Here is a 17,547-nt window from a genome sequence, read left to right as displayed (position 1 = left end):
TTCTGTCTAAGAATCAATGTTGTACATTGGTTCCAAGGCAGAAGAGCAGTAAAGGCTAGGTGATGAGGTTTAATTAAATAACTTTTCCAGGATCATACTGCTAGGAAGTGTCTGAGGTTGGATTTGAACCCAGGACTTCCTGTCTTTAGGCCTGTCTCTCAATCCACTGAGCCACCTAGTGGCCCCTTCCATTGGCCTTTGAAAGGAAAACAAAATTTCCTTAGCCCTGCCTTATAGCCAGCAACTGTGCTCTTTCTATATTTTCTCCATTTTGGTATTTTTTCCTCTTCTTCAGCCTGATGTTCTCTTGGAACCGCCCCAAGCATGTTAGAGGGTGAAGCCCAGCCCTTGGAGTGGGATTCTTGTTGCCTTTGCTGTTTGTTCTAGGAGTGGGTCTGAAGGAGAGCAGAAGCCAACTAACCATCCCCTCCCTCCTGGCACACTTTCATGTTACCCAGGCACAATTTACATGCTGCTGAAGTCCTTGGCTTTCAGTGCAGAGCATCCTTCAGGGCAGATCTCAGAGAAGGGAAGGCTCTGTCTTCCTTGGGAGAATCTTAAAGGTGCCTTGGGTTGGCTATCTACAAGGGAGATGTGTGACATCCATGCCCTCTCCAGTCAAGGAAATGGCAACAGGCAACGCGCCTGGTCTGTGTTAAAACTGGCTCAGCTCAGCTCAGGGATGGCTCTCTGTTGGATTATTAGAGACATTTATTTACCAAAAAAAATTCTCTCCTTAATTATGGGATAAAAATATACTGCTGGGGGATGCAGGCAGGATTTCTGATAATGGTGTCTAATTAAGAGTTACACCAACAGTGTAACTCTTAACAAGAACCACTGCTGGCATCTAGTCCAAATTGTGCAGATGCATTCACCAATGGGGTCCCTGTAGCGAGTAATTGCTGTATTCAAGGGCGGCTTGGATGCTGCCTGGGAAATAAAGGACCACCACCCCTTCCTGCTTGTTCCTTCTAGCCCTCAGCTCTGCATCTTGTTACCATGGAGATAATCCTCCCAAAGATGACAACCAGGCAGTGAATGAGGAAGGAATCTGAATGTGCCCTGGTGCAAAAATGACCAAATGTGAGACTCCAAGGATGTGAAGAAGGATTCCCAGTCATCATTTGTGGGAGCCATCCCCAGCCTTTTCTTCTGCTCATTCATTCATCCATTTGTTCAATAGACATGGAGCACCCCACCTGTGCAGAGCCTTATTTTTGGGTGTGCTGGGAGAGATAGATGCCTGAGACATTGGCTTTGTCTTCTAGGAGCTCATAATCTAAATGGAGAGGGAGAGAGAGAGAGAGAGAGAGAGAAAGAGAGAGAGAGAGAGAGAGAGAGAGAGAGAGAGAGAGAGAGAGAGTCAGAGTCTATTGGAGGCATGGAGACATGAACACAAATACAAGTCAAGATGTGATGAGAGAGGTGCAGAGTGCTGTAGCTGATAGAGAAGTGGGTAAGGGAAGGTTGGAAATTCCTCCCAGTAGCAGAGAATCCAGTGAAGCTCTTACTTTTTGTTAGACATTGTGCTGGCCATTAAGGGATATAGACACAAAAAATGAACACACTCCCTGCCCTCAAGTTCCTGGAAGTGCTAATTCTTGACACAAGGGAGAGAAGGGAATGAATGACTTTGTAAGCTCTAGGGAGAGACCACAGCAGATGTGGCCAGGTTAGAGATATCATTGAGGTATTGCTTCCAGTAGGCTGATCAGTGATGATCGACCTGCCTTGGGGAATGTAATCCACTGGAGAGCAGACATTTATTTATGTTGGTGTCTGCCTAGGCAGTGGAAAGAAAGGAAGGAAGATATCTTCAGGCACAGAACTTGATGCTGAAGGCCACTTCTTTTTCATGTGTCAAGGAAAGCACCTGGTAAATTGAATGGAGAGCTGAATCACAGACCATTCTATGTGAGTGGTGGCTAGTTTTTCACTGGCTGGTGCAAGGGGTACAGAGACAGAAGAATGCCAAGATAAGTTATAGGTAGGACATGGATGACCTTTAATGCCAAGCAGAAGAATTTGGATTGTTATTCTATGTGTGTGGTGGGCAGGGTGGGTAGGGGCAAAAGGATTTTGAACAATGGAGGAAGCAAGCGAGAACAGAGCAGAGAAGGTAGAGTTCAACAAAGGTCAAGATCAACGTGGGTTAGACCAATTGGAGAAGACAGGTATGAAGTTCTCGACATAACTGGGTTGTGGCATGGCAGGGAAGCATTCCCAGCAGTTTCTTTCTTGGGATAATGTATGAAATTATCAGATGAGTTTCTTTAAGCACACTCATTCTGGCTTATTTCCTTCAGGAAAATGGACCTGTTGTTAGCCATAGAAATGATGTTGACAGGAATCGATTCAAAGCTGAAAGCATACATTCTGTGAGACAATAATAACCTATCAATCCTCTACTTAAGCGATAAGCTTCCCAAACCACCTGCCTGTCTTTTTTCCTCCATATATGCCTTGGTGTAATACTTCCCTGTGGGAAATTGCATGTTATAATGTGAGACTTGGAGTTGAGAAGATTCAGACTTTGAATCTTTGCTCAGATACTTACTAGCTCTGTGTCCTTTAATGAGTCATTTAAATTGCATTCAACTTCATTTTCTTCATCTGTAAAATGGGATGAAAATAGCATCTACCTAACAGAGGTGTTTGAAGCTGAAATGAAATCATATGTGTGATATGCTTTGCAAACTTTAAAATCCTATATCAGTGATGGCAAATCTTTTGGAGACAGTGTGTCCAAACTATATCCTCAAGCCGCCTGTTGAGCCCCCCCTCATTACCCCAGACAAGGGAGGGAGGAAGTTCTTGTACTGGGCTGCTGGAAAGAGGGCAGGGGGCATGTGAAAAATGTCCTCAGGTGTCCTCAGGTAGAGAGGAGAGCAGCCCCCTAAGGCACATGTGCCCACCTGTGCCATGGGTTCACCAACACAGCCCTATATCGATATGATTTATTGTCATCACTGTTGATGCTGTCATTGTCTCAGAGTCAACCTCCTTCTAACTCATAGCCCTTGGTGTTTCAGGAAGGTATGCCCCAGACGCTGAGTGCCACAAGCATGGTGACTCCCTGTGGCTTCAGCCCCCACCTTCATCCATCTGGGGAGCAAGGAGGACTGATCTTCCAGGATGGAAACCTGAGCTCAGCATCACTTGATGCTTTAATCCAGCATCTCATCCCTACTACTGATTACTACCCAGAAGTAAGTGATTAATTGGATAGGGAGTATGATGGACATCTGCACACAAAGAAATCCCAGCAAGTTCTGAGGAAGTGGGGGAAATATTTTTGTATTGACTGTAACAGAGTTAGCAGAAAGAGAGTAGGGATCACCACATCAGCCTCTCCAATCTGGAACATTGTGGTGACTGCTTAGCCTTTTTGTGGACTGAGAAGGGAGCATTTACTTCCTGGGGCAATGAGCCCCTGGGTATTGTACATTGGACATCTGGATGATGGGATGGGTCTTAAAGGACACCTAGTCTGACTCCCTCTTTTTATAGATGAGGGTTCTGAGCTCCAAGGAACTTAAGTGATTTGCTTCTGATCACACAGGAGATCAGAGTCTGAAGTAACCCCAAGTTAACTTCATTCTTATAACTATTTTATGCTTATCCAGAAGGGCTGTATGTGTAGGTGTGTACACACATGTATGTGTTTTGGGGGAGAGATTTAATACCAGTGAACTAGCTTATTCATCACCATTAATCACTCATCCTTTTGCCTGGGAATAATAATAACAACAACTGATATTTAAATGGCATTTTACAGTTGTGAAGTACTTAGTATAAATTATCTTATTTTAGCCTCACAACAGCCTTATGAGGTAGACACTAGATATTGTCTCCATCTTGCAGATTAGTAAACTGAGGCTCAAAAAGGTTAGATGATTTGCCCAGCATCACACAGAAAGTATCATTGACAGGAACTGAACCTGGATTTCCTGACTCCAAGTTTAACACTCAATCCACTACACCAAGTAAAATGATGTTATTCAGTCATTTTTAGTGATGCCCAACTTTCTGTGACCCCTTTTTGAGGTTACTTGGCAAAGATTCTAGAGTAGTTTGCCATTTACTTCTCCAGATCATTTTACTTATGAGGAAACTGAGGCAAACAGAGTTAAGTGACTTGAACAGGATCATATAGCTTAGAAGTGTCTGAGGCCAGATTTGACCTCAGGAAGAGGGCTCTTCAGTTCTTCAGGTCCAGTACTCAGTCCACTGTACCAGTGAAGTGCTGTGTTTGAAAAAATATTAAGACCTCATAGAAATCTCTTAATCTCTCTTTGTCTCATCTGAGCAGTGAAGGCATTGCATTAGATGGTTTCCTCAAGTCCATTCCAGATCTGAAGTTAATTGATACCTATCTCATATCAGGCTCCCTGTTTGAATGAACATGGGGACTGAACCTACAACAGGAAGAGTGACCATGGAAGTGGATAAAGTAAAGGATTTAGAAAGTCTTGGATTTAAATTCTACCTGGGTCACTTACTAACTTTGTGACTTTGGGTGAATCCCTTATCTTCTCGCTTCAGTTTCCTTGCCTGTAAAATGAGGGGGTCATGTGGGATGGTCTCAAAGGTCTCTTCCAACTCTCATCCCATAATACCACGATTTTAATCAATGTACACCTGCAAGGGACTAGGGCAAATTATGTGGGCTGCATCATTTGGGGTGTTTCTGGAGTTCTACACCAGCCTTCGCCAGCAGTTTTATCAATGGAAAATAAGTGTATGCAAACTCATTCCAGTTTGGGGGTATTCCCCAAACCAGCAACTACAGGATCATCTCCTCCAAGCAGGAGGGAAAGGGAATGTTTGGAGTCTTAGGGCAGAAAATCTTGGTTTAAAAAAATGAGACCACTTTTCTTAGTAAAGAAAGCAAGTAGAGTTAGGAAAATCCACCCAACTCTATAGTCCAGGCTCTAAAGCCACTTTGTGTAATCCTTGGGAACTCTCGCTCGCTTGGGCCAGATAGGGACATCTGGGCAATGTTCTGTGGGATGGGGACCATAAGACCTCATGAATGAAAAGCCTTTTGCATCCCTAACCTCTTTAGAAAAGAGCAATCATTCTGTGAGGTGGCTCGAGCAGATGTTGTTATCTCCATTTTGCAGATGAGGACACTGAGGGGCTAAAAGGGGGAAATCTGTCAACTAAAAAGCATTTACTTAGCACTTACTATGTGCCAAGACCAAAATAGTCTGTCCTCGAAGCCCTCGTGGGAGAGGGAATGATATGTAAATGCTTGATATATACAGAGTAAGTAGATGAGAGCTAATCTGACAGGGGAAGGCACTAGTGGATGGGAGAACCAGGGAATGCACTCTATTTGACATGGAATTTGAGGTAAGACTTGAAGGGATCTGTAGAAACCAAGGCAGAAGCGAGGAGCTGGAAGAGACTTCAGGTTATCTAGTTCACCCTCTTTCATTTTAAAGACGAGAAAACTAACACCCAGAGAAGTTAAATGACCTGCTTATGGTTATGCAGATAGTAAGTAGCAGAGTCAAGATTTGAACCCAGGTCCTCTGACACCAAATCCAGCGCTCATTCCACAGTACCACACTGCCTCTCTTAAATGTAGGATTTAAATTAATATCCAATACTTCAAGTAGTATTTTTATAAAGTTTATTATCTGACAAAATAGAATCATGTGACTAAGTTTTTCTACCTGCTCAAAAATCCCCGCTCCACCAAAGCCCTGACAGGAAAAAAAGAAGGAGAGAGCCGGACCTCCACCCAATTTATATCCTGTCAGCACGTAATGACAGGAAGTGAGTGGGGTTCTGGGAATCGTAGTTTTGCTGGGGATTGTAGTTTTTAGGGTAGCAGATTCTAATTACACATAAGTGAGTTTCCTTGGGCCACACAGTAAAAAAGTAGCAGAGCTGGGAGGAGAACCCAGGTCCTCTGGCTGCCAGCCTGGTGTTCTCTTCCCTGCACTGCATTGTGGGAATCCTGTGGGGATGCGATGCTTAGCTCTGTAGGAAGAAGGGGCAAGGAACTGAAGCCCTTTGGCCAGCTTGACCACGATGGGGGTGCGGGTGGCAGAGAGCAGAATTGATGAAAGAAGAAGATGTAAATGTGACTATTAAATCTTCCCCTTCCCGAGTGAGTGTCCTGCCTGTGACTACCTTTCTGTCCCTCCCCAGAAAGCCTACATCTTTACCTTTCTGCTGAGTTCCAGACTCTTCATCGAGCCCCATGAGCTCTTGGCCAGAGTGTGTCACCAATGCATTGAACAGCAGAGACTGGATGATCCTGTGCTGGACAAGGTAAGCTGGCCTGGGGTTTCAAACAAGCATTGGAGGCACTTGAGGCTAGGATGGAAGCCTCTACTACTCGGGTGTTATAGCAGCAGGATGCCTCTACTCTATTATCTCTCTTGTGAGGAATATGGATCACGAATCCATAAAGATGGGGACAGTTAGGTGGCTTAGTGAATAGAAAGCCAGGCTTTGAGATTGGAGGTCCTGGGTTCAAATCTGACCTCAAACATGTCATAGTTGTGTGACCCTGGGCATATCACTTAACCCCAATTGCCTAGCCCCTTAGTGCTCTTCTGCCTTGAAACCAATACACAATATTGTGGTTAGAAAGTAAGGGCTAAAAAAAAGGGGGGAGGCTAAAAAATTCACAGAACTGGACTGTTGGAGGATCCTCCCCAAAGAAAAGGGATTCACCCAAGGTCAAGAAACAATTAAGTGTCCTAGGTAGAATTTGAATCCAGGACTTCCTGATTCCAAGTCCTTTACTCTATCCACTGTCATGCTACCTCTTATTGTTAACCTTCCCTACTGTGGGTTCAGGCCTCATATATCTTCAAACAGGGAGCCTGCTGTGGGGTAGGTATCAATTGACTTTAGATCTGAAATGGACTTGAGAGAATTATATCACTTAACCCCTCACATCTCAGATGAGAAGAAGAGAGATTAAGGGACTGCTGGGAGATCTCACTGTGAGGCCTTTACTGTTTTCCCCAAGCATATCACTTTACTCTGGGAGGCTAGGTGGTGCAGTGGATAGAATGCTGGGCTAAGGAGATCCCTTCAAGCTCAAAAATTCCAGCATCCACAACAAGTGGTCATCCAGCTTAAAAGTAGTCATTCTCTCCTAACATAGCCTATTCTGCTTTTGGATAGCTCTAATTGTTAGGAAATTCTTGCTTTTATTGAAATGATATCTGCTTCTCTGGCCCTTCTACCCATTATTCCTAGGGCTGTTCTTTGGGGTCATCTTGAGCTTGCAGTCCACTAAAAACCTCAGATCTTTTTCAGACTAACTGCTGCCCAGCCATGTCTCCCTCATCCTGGTAAAGTTAAGAATTTTTCAATTTCTGCTCAGAGATGGGTTGTACTTGATGACCTCTGAGGTCCCTTTTAATCCTGAGATTTTGTGATTTTGTCGTTGGTCCTAAGCATTTGACCATGGGAATATTTGCCCAACATTTTTCTTCCCTTGTGCCTTAATGTCATCTTTCTTGATATGGGTGGAAGCTGCAGAATTCATAACCAAACTATACATGAATCTCATTTCCAAGATCTTAAGTGCAATCTAGACATGTTCCTCATTGTCTGCCATTGCATCTCCTCGGACGCCCTGGCCTGTCTTTGAAAAGGTCCCTTGGTTTCTCCAAGGAACTAATTAAAGGGGGTGAGACCAGAGCCCACCACCATCAGCCTCAGCAGCACGAGTTGGGCTTGTGCTGCCTTCTACTCGCTCCTACCTAATCACAGAGCCTGGAGAGGACACATTAACAAGTGTGGAGATGCTAAGAGCACTGTATTTGAAGTCAGAAGACCTGAGTTTGAATCCTGACTCTAACACTAGTGGTGTGACCTTGAATAAGTCGTTTAGACCTTGTAGTGCCTCAGGTTCCTCACCCATAAAATGGAGATAATAATGCTAAAGATAACAAGGATAATAACCATGATGATGATGATGATGACGATATGAGAGAGACAGCCTATAGTATAGGAGAAAGCAACAACCTTGGAATCAGGAATATCTGAGTTTAAGTCCTGCCTGGATGCTGGTCAAATCACTTAATTTATTAGTGGCCCTGATAACTCTCTGCAGAACAGTTACAATTCTGCATTGGTGGAAGGAATTTCTATATTGGGAGTTCTCACACCAATGAAATTACTGGCCTAGACTAGGAAAAACAAAACAAAATGAAACAAAACAAAAGTGATGTTTCTGCTGTACTCTAAGGCTTACAAAAGGCTTTTCACACCCATTTTTCTTTATTGAGGACCTGTGAGATAAGGGCCATAGGTATAATACAGATGACAAAACAGAGGCTAGGAAAGGTTAATTACTTGCCCATAGTCACAAAGCAACCAGGCCTTTGAGTTGAGATTTGAACTCAGCTCTTTCTGATTTCCAATCCCATGGAGAAATCAGAATGTGGAAATGAAGCTGTGGAAATGAATCTAGTCCTTTGGAAATGTCAATCCCACCCCTGGGGTGCTCTGGTTTGGGGATTGGCAGGAGGGACACAAGAAAGCCCATATGTTGTCTCATCAGATGCTCTTCAGATGCCACAGGGCGTCTTCAGTGCCCGGACATTTGAATTTAATCTAATGAAATCAGGGCCTCCCCGGCTTGAAGCAAACTCCTCGGTAAATATCCAGGGCCTTCCACCTCCGCTTCTGCTTTCTTTCTTCCTGGCCCTGGCCCAGCCTCCATTTCCTGAGCTGGGGGGGGGGCACCCAGCCAGGCTCAGAGCTCCCTGTGCATGCCATCCCCATTCCCAGACTGCCTTTGTCCGGTGAGCAGGGATCCAAGGACCTGCTTTCACATATACAAGGTCTTGAATCCTTCCACCTTCCAGTATCACAGAGTGGGAACTCTCCTTGTGGCAAGGAAAGAGGCAAAGAGCAAGAGGTCCACTGGCTCCCGGGTGCATCTGGCCTCTGCTGGGAGCCCATCTGGAGCTGTCTGGTCCTACGTGCTCACAGCAGTGCTGTCTTTCGAAGTCGTTACCTTGGGTGGGGGCACAGTTTGGGACAGAAGGGGAAGAAGGGTGTGAAATCGATAATGTGACCTGTTTCTTTGCAGAGTAGGGAGATCTCAAGTCTTATATACCCCCTCATGTTTATGTTTTAGGCCCGGGTACGAAAATTTGGTCCCAAGCTCCTGCAGCTGTTGGCTGAGTGGACAGAAACATTCCCCTATGACTTTCAGGAAGAGAAAATGGTTGGCCACCTGAAGGACATGATTCGCCGGATTGCACCCTGTGATGAGGTAAAAGAGTGGGCAGGGATGGGCTGGTTTCATGTGCTTTCCTGCTGACTATTGCACCCCCAGTCCAGCTGGGCTTTACTTCATTCTTATCTTCTATCCTTTAAAAAAACAAAAACAAAAATAAAAAAAATGAGGACAGCCAGGTGACTCAGTGGATTGAGAGCCAGGCCTAGAGATGAGAGGTCCTGGGTTCAAATTTGGCCTCTGACACTTCCTAGCTGTGAGACCCTGGACAAGTGTAAGGGGTAAAATTAGGGGTTATTGACTGAATATATTATACTAGTTGTCACCAGGGATTAATTCAATCCCAATAAAATACTCAAGTCAGTTTGGGATTTCTGTGGTGGTTTAATTACAATAGAGGGAAGAAATTAAGAAGAGAGAGAAAAGAAAGAATTTAAACTGTTCCAGCCTGGGCTGAGTGTGGAAGGAGTTCAGAGATCTAGGTAAAGGAAAAAGGAATCAGCCTAAACCACTCACCAAGCATGCTAAGAACTTCTCCCAGTCACCTCATCAGCAAGCCACAAACCATGCTACCATGAGGCACACCAGTCAGAGAGAGAGAGAGCCATGTCTCCGCAAGAGAGGCCAGAAAGAGGAAGTGATGTGAAATATATGACGTTCTTTACATCACTTCCTGCATTTTATATGTACCAATGGTAGCCTAAGCTTGACTTAGGACAGCCCAGGGGTCTGTCAGTTGTTTCTTATTTGTCACTTGCTAGCACATGTCTGTCATGGGCCATTCTCCTCAACACTTAATCCTTAAATAGGAGTGTATACATTCCTGGTTGCTAGGATTTTAAAGACTAATCAGGGTAGAAAAAATCCAAAATTCACACAAGTCACTTAACCCCCATTGCCTAGCCCTGACTGCTCTTCTGCCTTGGAACCAATACACAGTATTGATTTTAAGATGGAAGGTAAGGGTTTTTTTTTCATTTTGAAAATATTAGCTTCATTACATTGCAAAAGGATTTGACTTGCAATTTTATTGGTATAAGGAACTCCTCCTGAGGAAATAACCTCTACCAACATACATGGTCAACATTCCATAATTTACCCTCTTAGACAGTTGCCTGTTACTAATCCAGAGTCTCACAGCCAAAATATGTCAGAAGCAAAACTAGAACTCACATCTTATTCCAAGGCCATGTCTCTGTCCACTATGGAAAGCTTCTCTCTATCCCCATTTTACAGATGAAGAAAGTGAAGCTCAATGAAGGATTTCCCCAGGGTCTCTAGGATAGTAGGCATTACAATACTCAAATCCAGTTTTCTTTCTGACGTTGCCATTATTGCCACCGTACTTCCTTTGAACATGGAACATGGGGTTAAGGGTTCATGAGGAGATGAGCTTTAGGTAAAACTGAGTCATTGTCCTCATGGAGCTCACAGTATAGTAATGGAATAAGATTAAATGTCGTTAGTGAGGGGCATCTGGGTGGCACAGTAGATTAGAGCATCAGGCCTGGAGTTGGAGGTCCTGGGTTCAAATTTGACCTCAGACACTTCCCAGCTGTGTGAGCCTATGCAAACTGCTTACCTCTGTTTACCTAACTATTGCCATTCCTTTTTAGAGTTGTCTCCAGGCCATAAAGTAAAGGTTTAATAAAATAAAAATAAAATGAAATGAAAATGTAAGGGATGTAGAGCAATCTATGCGGTGAAGCTCAAGGCCGAAGAAGCTGCTTCCATTTGGGAGGACGGGAGCCAGATGAGACTTCATGGGAAAGATGGCATTTGAGTTGGCATCTAATCTATTTAACAGAGTCCTGTGTCCCCCACACCTGGGGGTCCTCTCACTGCTATTTTCTACCTTTCCTTTATCCTCTTTGTCTTCCCTTTGGGGTCAGATTCATCACTTTCCTGAGCTCCAATCACCAGCTGTCTGCTGAATGGCACCACTTGGATATCCAGTGAGCATCTCAAATTCAACATGTCCAAAAGGGAACTCATTCTCTTTCCCCTTAAGCCTATTCTTTTAATTTCAATGTTCCTGCTGAATATTCTCCCCTCTCCATTCTTCTAATCACTCAGGTGAGCCTTGGAGTCACCCATGACTCTTCACTCTCTCTTACATGCCCATAGTTGAGGAGTTGCCAAGTTTTGCTCATTCTACTTCCACAGTTTCTGCCATATCCCTTCCCTTATCTCTATTTACCCAACTGCCATTCTAGAACAGGACCTGTGCCACCTCTTGCCTGGACTATTATAATAACCTACTAGTTGGTCTTCTTATCATTCAATATCTCCACTCTGTAATCCATCTTCCACTTAGTTGCCATACTGATATTCCTAATGCACGGTCCTGAATGTGTTACTCCCCTGCTCAAGAAGCTCCAGTCACTCCCTATTGCCTCTAGGATGAAATGCAAACTCCTCTGTCTGACTAGCCCTTCACAAACTGGCTCCAACTTCTCTTTCCAGGATGATAACAGATTACTGTATCTCATGTTGCCTACTTACTTTGATGCGCAATATTATTTCTCTTACTTCCATGCTATGACACAATCTACCCATTTTTTCCCTTTACACCATCACCTCTTGGAACTTACAACTCCCTCCAAGGTTGAAGGCAAAGGCTGCCTCTTACAAGATGCCTTTCTGGTTTCCCCTACTTATTAGGGATCCTCACTCCCCAAAACACTCTGTATATCTTTTATATTTACTTACCAACATATATGTTGATTTCCTTTAGTAGAAAGTAAACTACTTGAGGGTTGGAGCTGGTTTTTTCTTTATATCTACAGTACCTTGCATGTTGTTGTTGTAGTTTAAGTCCAACTCTTTGTGACTCTCTTAGAGGTTTTTCTTGGCAAAGATACTAGAGTGGTTTGCCATTTCCTTCTCCAGCTCATCTTACAGATGAGGAAACTGAGGCAAACAGGGTTAAGTGACTTGCCCAGGGTCACACAGTAAGTGTCTTGAGGCCAGATTTTAACTCAGGAAAATGAGTCTTCCCAACGCCTGTCCAGCACTCTCCACTGAGCCACCTAGCTTTCAGTAGATACTTACTAAATGTTTTTTGAGTTGAATTTACCTGAGTCACCACAGCACATCTTGAGAATAAAGAAAGGATAAGTATCCAAAAGAAAAAGTATATCTGTAATTTTTTATATTCGGCTGAGCTTTGGAGGAGAGGAAAAATGATACTGAAGGCCCCTTCAGAGTGTGGAATGCTGGTCCGAGGCCTGGCTCCACAGTGGGAGTTTGTCATTTCTAGTCCCTCCCCAGACATGTGGCCAGGTCAAGAAAACAAGGAAGAGCAGCTGGTGGTGGTGACCTCTGAGGGTTAGGTCTGGTCAGAGCCCTCAGCTCTAAAAGCCACACATTTCTGCCTCAGAGACACCTGGGAAGGAAAGGGGATTGCTTGTTCTCTCAATGTTTGGGAGAGGGGCTAAAAGGAGGGATGAAATTTGGAACTGAAAAATAGTATTTTTTTTAAAGAAAGGAAAAAATAAAGCTACATTTTTTAAAAAAAGAAAATTTCCATGTAATATTAGAAAAAGAGGGTTAAGGATGTCATGATTTCCTCACTACTTTGACCAAAAAGACTGGTCTACACTTATGAAAAGATTGCCTAAAACTTGGCCTTGATGCTTTCCACAAAGTTTAGATGAAGGCCACTGTTGTCGTACTCCCCAGCTTGCTGGGCCAGAGACAAGGGAGCTCCATACGTGACAGGACCGTTCAAGGGGTTCTAGGGGGATGCAGATGGGATTTAAGGTTGGTGTATGAGAATGGGTGAACTATGAAAGTTAAATGCAAAACATCCCGCAGTTCCTATTGCTTCTCCCCACCGTGGATGGTGGAAGAGACTATTTGTCTGGTATGGAGGAAAATGCTATCAAAGCTTCTGATCCCAGTGGGATGGATTGGGCTGGTTCCATAGGACTCCACACTCAGCATGTTAGACATAGTTGTGCGGTGAGAGAAGTCTGGCCGGACCACCAGACCTGGACTTCCTTCAGTCATCTTTTCCTTGCTTTTAGTGTTCCGGTCACACGCGGCCATCCTTTACAACAATCGCAGTGCCGTGTTCAATAGTGAGATCTATCAGTAGAGCACTTACCCCAGTACCTAGTCCTAGAGCATAGGAGGCATTTAAAAAATACTTGTCCCTTCCCCAGGAGGCACAAGATTGGGGAAGTGAAAGGGCTCTCCCCCACCCTGCGTCTTCTTCAGTTCTGGTACGCGAGTCGCCCTCGCTGCTATAGGCAGTCACACACTTGGATAGGGTCTACCTTTTCCTATATATTTCGGGTGGTCCTAGGTCCTAGGAGCCAGAGCCCAGAGCACATGGAAGAGAAGACTTAAGCGATAATGACAACCGTATCCACAGAGAGTCAGCCTGAACGCTGGCTGCACGTCTGACCTTCTATGACTGCCGAGATCAATCCCTTTCACTGGGGCAGATTGCACAGTGATGAATCTTTGTGACACAAGAGAGCTTATCCCCCTCCATGAGTTTTCTAGGGATCAAGGTTTGCGTTTATGCTTTAACCACTTCATACTGTGTTGCTCCCTCTCTCTTTGAAGACGGATGTTGATGGGTGTAGACAGAGGCTTAGAAATCTGTATTGGTGGCCATCTCTCTCTCTGCTTGCTCTGTTCTCTCAGACTTTCTGCCTTTATCCTCTCGCTGTCACCTTCTATTCTTTCTCTTCCACATCAAACTTTCCCACGGACAGTTCTACTTAGATCCCGTATGCACAGTGTTGCAGGGTCTCCCTATGCTCCGGAGGCTGCCACATATTTTATCGCTGCCTTGATTAATAGCATGTCGCTGGGGTCCAGGAATGGACCAGATACAGAACGTGATACGTTTCCATCGTGGTTTGACTGATGATGCCAGAGTGATTCTTATCGAAGGCCACAGGATCAATGAGCTGGAACATGAGCTCATTTTGTGTCCTATTAAATTTGGATCATAAACATCAAGGGTGAACATGAAACTGTTGGGGACTGGCAGCTTTTAAAGGGTTTTCCTTTTATCGCCCTCTCCCCAACTACCATTCCAACTAAGAGGAGGCTTCCAAATCACAAATTTTAGCTTGCTGTGGGAAAACTATATACTACAGAAAAGAGATTTCTGTGTATATGTCCCCGATTCAGAAGCAGGAGCTGACACCCTTAGAGATCTACATCACAGCCAAACACTCATAATGGATATTTGAAGTAACTACCTATTGAATGGAGAATGGGTAAGCCAATCATGGCCCATGAACGTAATGGGATATTACTACAGTGTAAAAAATAAGGAACATCACAAATACATACAAGCATGAAAAGACATGTTTTTAGTGTTTTAATTTGTGAGTTTAAATTTTGAGTTCCAAATTCTGTCTTTCCCACCCTTTACCCCACTCATTGTGAAGTATGTAATATCTTATCAGTTATATAATGAAACCATGCAAAATTTATTTCCATATTTTTATAGCCACATTTTTTAAAAAGTGAGAAAATTATACTTCACTTTGCACTTTGAGTTCATCAGTTCTCTCTCTGGAGGTAAGATAGCATTTTTACATCCTGAATCCTTTGGAATTGTTCTGGATAACTTTATTGCTCAGAATAGCCAAGTTTTTCACAGTTGGTCATCATTACAACTTTGCCATTACTGTGCACAATGAGCTCCTGATTCCTCTCACTTTGTTTTCTATAAGTTCACTTGGCCTTGTTTTTCTGAATCACCCCCCTCCTCCTTTCTTGTAGCCCAAAAGTATTCCATCACAACCATATGTCACAACTTGTTCAGCCATTCCCCAATTGAGGAGTATCTCCACTCTTTCCAATTCTTTGCCACCAAAAAAAGAGCTGCTATGAATATTTTTGTACATCTAGGTTCTTTTCCTTTTTCTTTGGTCTCTTTACAGATCTAGAAGTGGTATTGCTAGGGGTGGGGGAAGCATCATCCCAAGCTTCAGGCTTTTCCATGCTTCAATTTTCAGAGCTAGTTCTAGAGAGTCTGCAAGTTTTGGGTGCTGCTACGATGACATGATCTTGGGAGAGGTGGGGTCATTGCTCTTCTGGTCTATGCTCTAATCTTTACCCAGGAAGGGTTCATGGTCTCCTGCAGCCACAAGCACTAGCTTTGCTTTGGAACCGTGACCAAGACCTTTGCTCCCTTATGACAGCCTGCTCTCCTCTCTGCCCTTGAACTACAATCCAGAACTGTATATGGGCAATAAAATTTCCAACCAGCGCCATATGTACCCAGTAGCAGCAAAGAGTACCCTGTAATCTCTTTCTGAGTTGTCTGATGCCACACCATCCCTAGACTGAGAGCTCTTGAAGCTACTACTGCTGCTCCTAGGCCTCCACCCTCCTCTCTTGCCTATCTTTTATGTTTCCTGAGGCTAAAAAATGTCTCAGCCCAATCTTTTGTTGGCTCTGCTGCTCCAAAGTTTCATTTGAAGCATTATTTTAAAGTTGTTTGGAGGGGAATGTTGGGAGAGTTCAGCTGGGTAGCTCCACCATCTTGGCTCTGCCCTCTCTATACTTTGATGAACAATGCAAAATAGAGAAAGGGGAATGAACAAAACAGCATCTACAACAAGGTAAACATAAAGAACAATAACAAAACAATCAAAAACGAATGTTGCAAAATGGTAGCCACCAAGCTTAGTCCAGAAGAAGAGATATGAGAAGACATATGCCCTAACGTGACTTCTTTGAAAAGAAGGTGGACCATAAGTGTGAAATATTATGTAATATCACACTTTTTTTGGTTTTGTTGGTTACTTTTCTACTTATTCTTTATTCTTTATTTGCCTCCATTTCCCCATCTGTAAAATGGAGATCACAATAGTACCTACTTCCCATTAAATGAGATAATAATTGTAAAGTATTTAGCACAATGCCTAGAAATAGTAAATGTTATGTAAATGTTAGCTATTATTATTTATTTATTTTAAGATGGGGCTTTCAGGGAAAGAGAGGAATACAATGGGAAATACAAGGTATATAAAAACAAAAGATAGCAATAAAACATTTTTTTTTAAACCCTTACCTTCCGTCTTGGAGTCAATACTGTGTATTGGCTCCAAGGCAGAAGAGTGGTAAGGGCTAGGCAATGGGGGTCAAGTGACTTGCCCAGGGTCACACAGCTAGGAAGTGGCTGAGGCCGGTTTTGAACCTATGACCTTCCGTCTGTAGGCCTGGTTCTCAATCCACTGAGCTACCCCCAATAAAACATTTTTTTAAAGAGAAATGGGAATTCAAACTGCTGAAACATAGTGTGAACTAGTTCAAAGAATCTTGGGCTAGAATTCAGGCAACCCTGAATTTCTATTTTAGTCCTGACCCTGCCACTGGCTTGCTGTGTGGCTCAGGCAAATTGCTTCTCTTTTCTGAGCCTCAGTTTCCTTATCCTATTAAGTGAAGGGGCTGAGATAAATAGCCCCTGAAATTTCTTTCTGGCTCTACACTCTATGTCTCTTATTTGGAAATATTCTCAAGTAAAAGTACCTCATCTTCAATCCCTACCACAAACCCCAATCCTCCCCTAGCACTTTATATACTTCTCCTCAGACAAAGGCCCAAGAAGGGACTTGTTGAGTAACCAAGTAAATGGATTCATCTTCAAAATCCAACAGATAATAAGAGAAAAATCAGAACCAACCGGAAATTGGCATCTTTTATTAATGAGCCTTCTTTCCCATTGCTTATGATTTCAAGGGATAAAATATACATTCAAGTGCTGGGTTATTAATAATTGATATTTACATTCATATTGTGGCTTATATTCTGATAGATCTCCAAGTGCTTTTAATCTGTGATCCACATCCTGTTTGATGACATTTTGGCAAAACTCCTCATCGGTACTAGAGTTCCCCATATTGATCTATGGCAGGAAATTACTGACCCACATCCTATGGTGTTTGAAATAACTCATTTAAAATAACCGAGAATAGTAGCCCAGTGGCTGGAATGCTTTCATGCATGGCCATGATGAAAATCTTACAGTGTGGTAATGAATGGAAATCCTAAGGTAGGAAATTTGTCCAGCAAGATCCCATGAGGAACGAAGGCTTTAAAAAAAAAAAACGGTTAGTGTGGTGTAGGGCTGAGAACACAAAATTAAGATGAAAGTCTGGATTCAAATCCGGATTTTATCAACATTTATTGCTGGGCAACATCACTGCCTCAGTTTCTTTATGTCTCAGATGAGGGGGTTGGACTAGATCCTCTGAAGTTCCTTTGACTCTGACATGCTATGGATCTCTCTCTGTCTCTCTCTCTCTCTTAAACCGTTACCCTCTGTCTTAGAATCAATA

The 17,547-nt window shown here is 43.4% G+C and overlaps 1 protein-coding gene across 5 annotated transcripts in view; it reads left to right on the top strand.

Annotated features, from left to right (window-relative positions):
* Window positions 1-17,547, top strand: part of RASGEF1C (RasGEF domain family member 1C) — a 215,118-nt gene that overhangs the window by 123,915 nt on the left and 73,656 nt on the right. For all 5 annotated transcript variants that reach the window (XM_056811713.1, XM_016428285.2, XM_007474170.3 and 2 more), the window contains 3 exons: window positions 3,036-3,212; window positions 6,169-6,291; window positions 9,128-9,265. In XM_056811713.1, coding sequence (XP_056667691.1) covers window positions 3,042-3,212; window positions 6,169-6,291; window positions 9,128-9,265 — 432 coding nt within the window. In that variant the 5' untranslated portion in view covers window positions 3,036-3,041. The remainder of the gene's footprint in view (window positions 1-3,035; window positions 3,213-6,168; window positions 6,292-9,127; window positions 9,266-17,547) is intronic.

Source organism: Monodelphis domestica, chromosome 1 (genome assembly GCF_027887165.1).
Source record: "Monodelphis domestica isolate mMonDom1 chromosome 1, mMonDom1.pri, whole genome shotgun sequence".
NCBI classification, from domain to species: domain Eukaryota; kingdom Metazoa; phylum Chordata; class Mammalia; order Didelphimorphia; family Didelphidae; genus Monodelphis; species Monodelphis domestica.
Note: the sequence above shows the minus strand (reverse complement) of the source record. Positions and strands in the feature narration are given on the sequence as shown.